The 2,500-nt window shown below is 43.2% G+C and overlaps 1 protein-coding gene across 1 annotated transcript in view; it reads left to right on the forward strand.

Moving 5' to 3' along the window:
- The window catches only part of LOC308309324 (kalirin-like), a 105,971-nt gene that overhangs the window by 47,465 nt on the left and 56,006 nt on the right, over positions 1–2,500 (forward strand). The window contains exon 22 of the mRNA XM_080754873.1: positions 1,569–1,731. Within this exon, the coding sequence (XP_080610999.1) occupies positions 1,569–1,731 (163 nt within the window). The remainder of the gene's footprint in view (positions 1–1,568; positions 1,732–2,500) is intronic.

Genomic DNA, 2,500 nt, shown 5'->3' on the forward strand with positions numbered 1-2,500 from the left:
ATGTCCAAAGGTCAGTGTGATATAAAAACTACTAACACAACCTAATAGTGCAGAATGTCCAAAGGACAGTGTGATATAAAAACTACTAACACAACCTAATAGTGCAGAGTGTCCAAAGGACAGTGTGATATAAAAACTACTAACACAACCTAATAGTGCAGAATGTCCAAAGGTCAGTGTGATATAAAAACTACTAACACAACCTAATAGTGCAGAATGTCCAAAGGACAGTGTGATATAAAAACTACTAACACAACCTAATAGTGCAGAATGTCCAAAGGACAGTGTGATATAAAAACTACTAACACAACCTAATAGTGCAGAATGTCCAAAGGTCAGTGTGATATAAAAACTACTAACACAACCTAATAGTGCAGAATGTCCAAAGGTCAGTGTGATATAAAAACTACTAACACAACCTAATAGTGCAGAATGTCCAAAGGTCAGTGCCATATAAAAACTACTAACACAACCTAATAGTGCAGAGTGTCCAAAGGTCAGTGTGATATAAAAACTACTAACACAACCTAATAGTGCAGAGTGTCCAAAGGTCAGTGTGATATAAAAACTACTAACACAACCTAATAGTGCAGAGTGTCCAAAGGTCAGTGTGATATAAAAACTACTAACACAACCTAATAGTGCAGAGTGTCCAAAGGTCAGTGTGATATAAAAACTACTAACACAACCTAATAGTGCAGAGTGTCCAAAGGTCAGTGTGATATAAAAACTACTAACACAACCTAATAGTGCAGAATGTCCAAAGGTCAGTGTGATATAAAAACTACTAACACAACCTAATAGTGCAGAATGTCCAAAGGTCAGTGTGATATAAAAACTACTAACACAACCTAATAGTGCAGAATGTCCAAAGGACAGTGTGATATAAAAACTACTAACACAACCTAATAGTGCAGAGTGTCCAAAGGTCAGTGTGATATAAAAACTACTAACACAACCTAATAGTGCAGAATGTCCAAAGGACAGTGTGATATAAAAACTACTAACACAACCTAATAGTGCAGAATGTCCAAAGGTCAGTGTGATATAAAAACTACTAACACAACCTAATAGTGCAGAATGTCCAAAGGTCAGTGTGATATAAAAACTACTAACACAACCTAATAGTGCAGAATGTCCAAAGGACAGTGTGATATAAAAACTACTAACACAACCTAATAGTGCAGAATGTCCAAAGGTCAGTGTGATATAAAAACAAGTAGAAAAAGAAAGAAACAAGAGAGGGCAACGCAGCAAGACACACAAGAGCACCCTCCCTGGAAGGTCCTTAGAGGTCAGAGTCTGTGCAACTAAAGTTCCAGTAAGAAAGGCTACCGTCGTCCTAGGTTAGGAAGGTTGTCCTCTTCAATCGACCGTTGTGTGTCTCGTTGTACAGCTTGAGAGCAACCGGTACAAAAGACTGACTGTCTGTCTGTCTATCTCTGTGTGTGCGTGTGCGTGCGTGCGTGCGTGTGTGTGTGTGTGTGTGTGTGTGTGTGTGTGTGTGTGTGTGTGTGTGTGTGTGTGCGTGCGCGTGCGTCCGTGCGTGTGTGTGTGTGTGTGTGTAGGCGTGCACGCTGGCCAGAAGGAATGCTGAGGTGTTCCTCAAGTACATCCATCGTAACTCCGTCACCATGGCGACCATCTCAGGTCACAGCCTGAGCGTCTCCGGGGTCAGCGGGGTCACAGAGGTCACCGGACACTCCAGGGTGCCGGAGCAGCAGGTCAAAGGTGAACACACACGCACACACACACACACACACACACACACACACACACACACACACACACACACACACACACCTGCATCTTTCCTTTTCAAATCGGCCTCATGGTGGCGCTACAAACAGCCCACCTAACAATTTGTCCCATAGCCCTTGAACCGTAGGTCGTACAATCAGAACCCTGGATTCCTTGGATCGTCGTCCGTTAGGCCCTGACCGTTTGCGCCAGGTTACATTTTTCGGAAACTAAACATTTTCAGATCCCTTTCCATTTGGCTGTGACAGCCTTCTAGTGTTTGCAGGCCCTGGGTAGGCAACCTGGCCTGGCGGAGACCTGTGCTCTGTTCAAGTTAACACATTTAACTCTTTTACCGCTTCCAACGTTAACGCTCGTCCCAATTCTGGCGGCGCGGCGCGTTGCCAATACGAACGGCCGTTCTTTTACCTTGTCTGATGACTGTAAGCTGATGAGGGGTCGTGCGGGTGTGTACAGTAAAAACATCTCCCGTAACACTGCTTTCAAATCTCCACCACACGTAAACATCAATGATGTCCAATTCACTTCCTGGCTGTTCTCTGCGGACCTGATCTAGATCATGCATTTCTACGCTCTGAACGCTCTGAAGGGAGAAGTGGATCTGAGCATGTTCTTTATTCTTTATTCTTTATTCATACGGATCCCCATTAGCTGCCACCAAAGTAGCAGCTACTCTTCCTGGGGTCCACAAAAAACATAACAATACATAATACAGTACATAACACAATACAATACAATA

This window comes from Nannobrachium achirus (genome assembly GCF_963921795.1).
Source record: "Nannobrachium achirus genome assembly, chromosome: 24".
Classification (NCBI taxonomy): Eukaryota; Metazoa; Chordata; class Actinopteri; order Myctophiformes; family Myctophidae; genus Nannobrachium; species Nannobrachium achirus.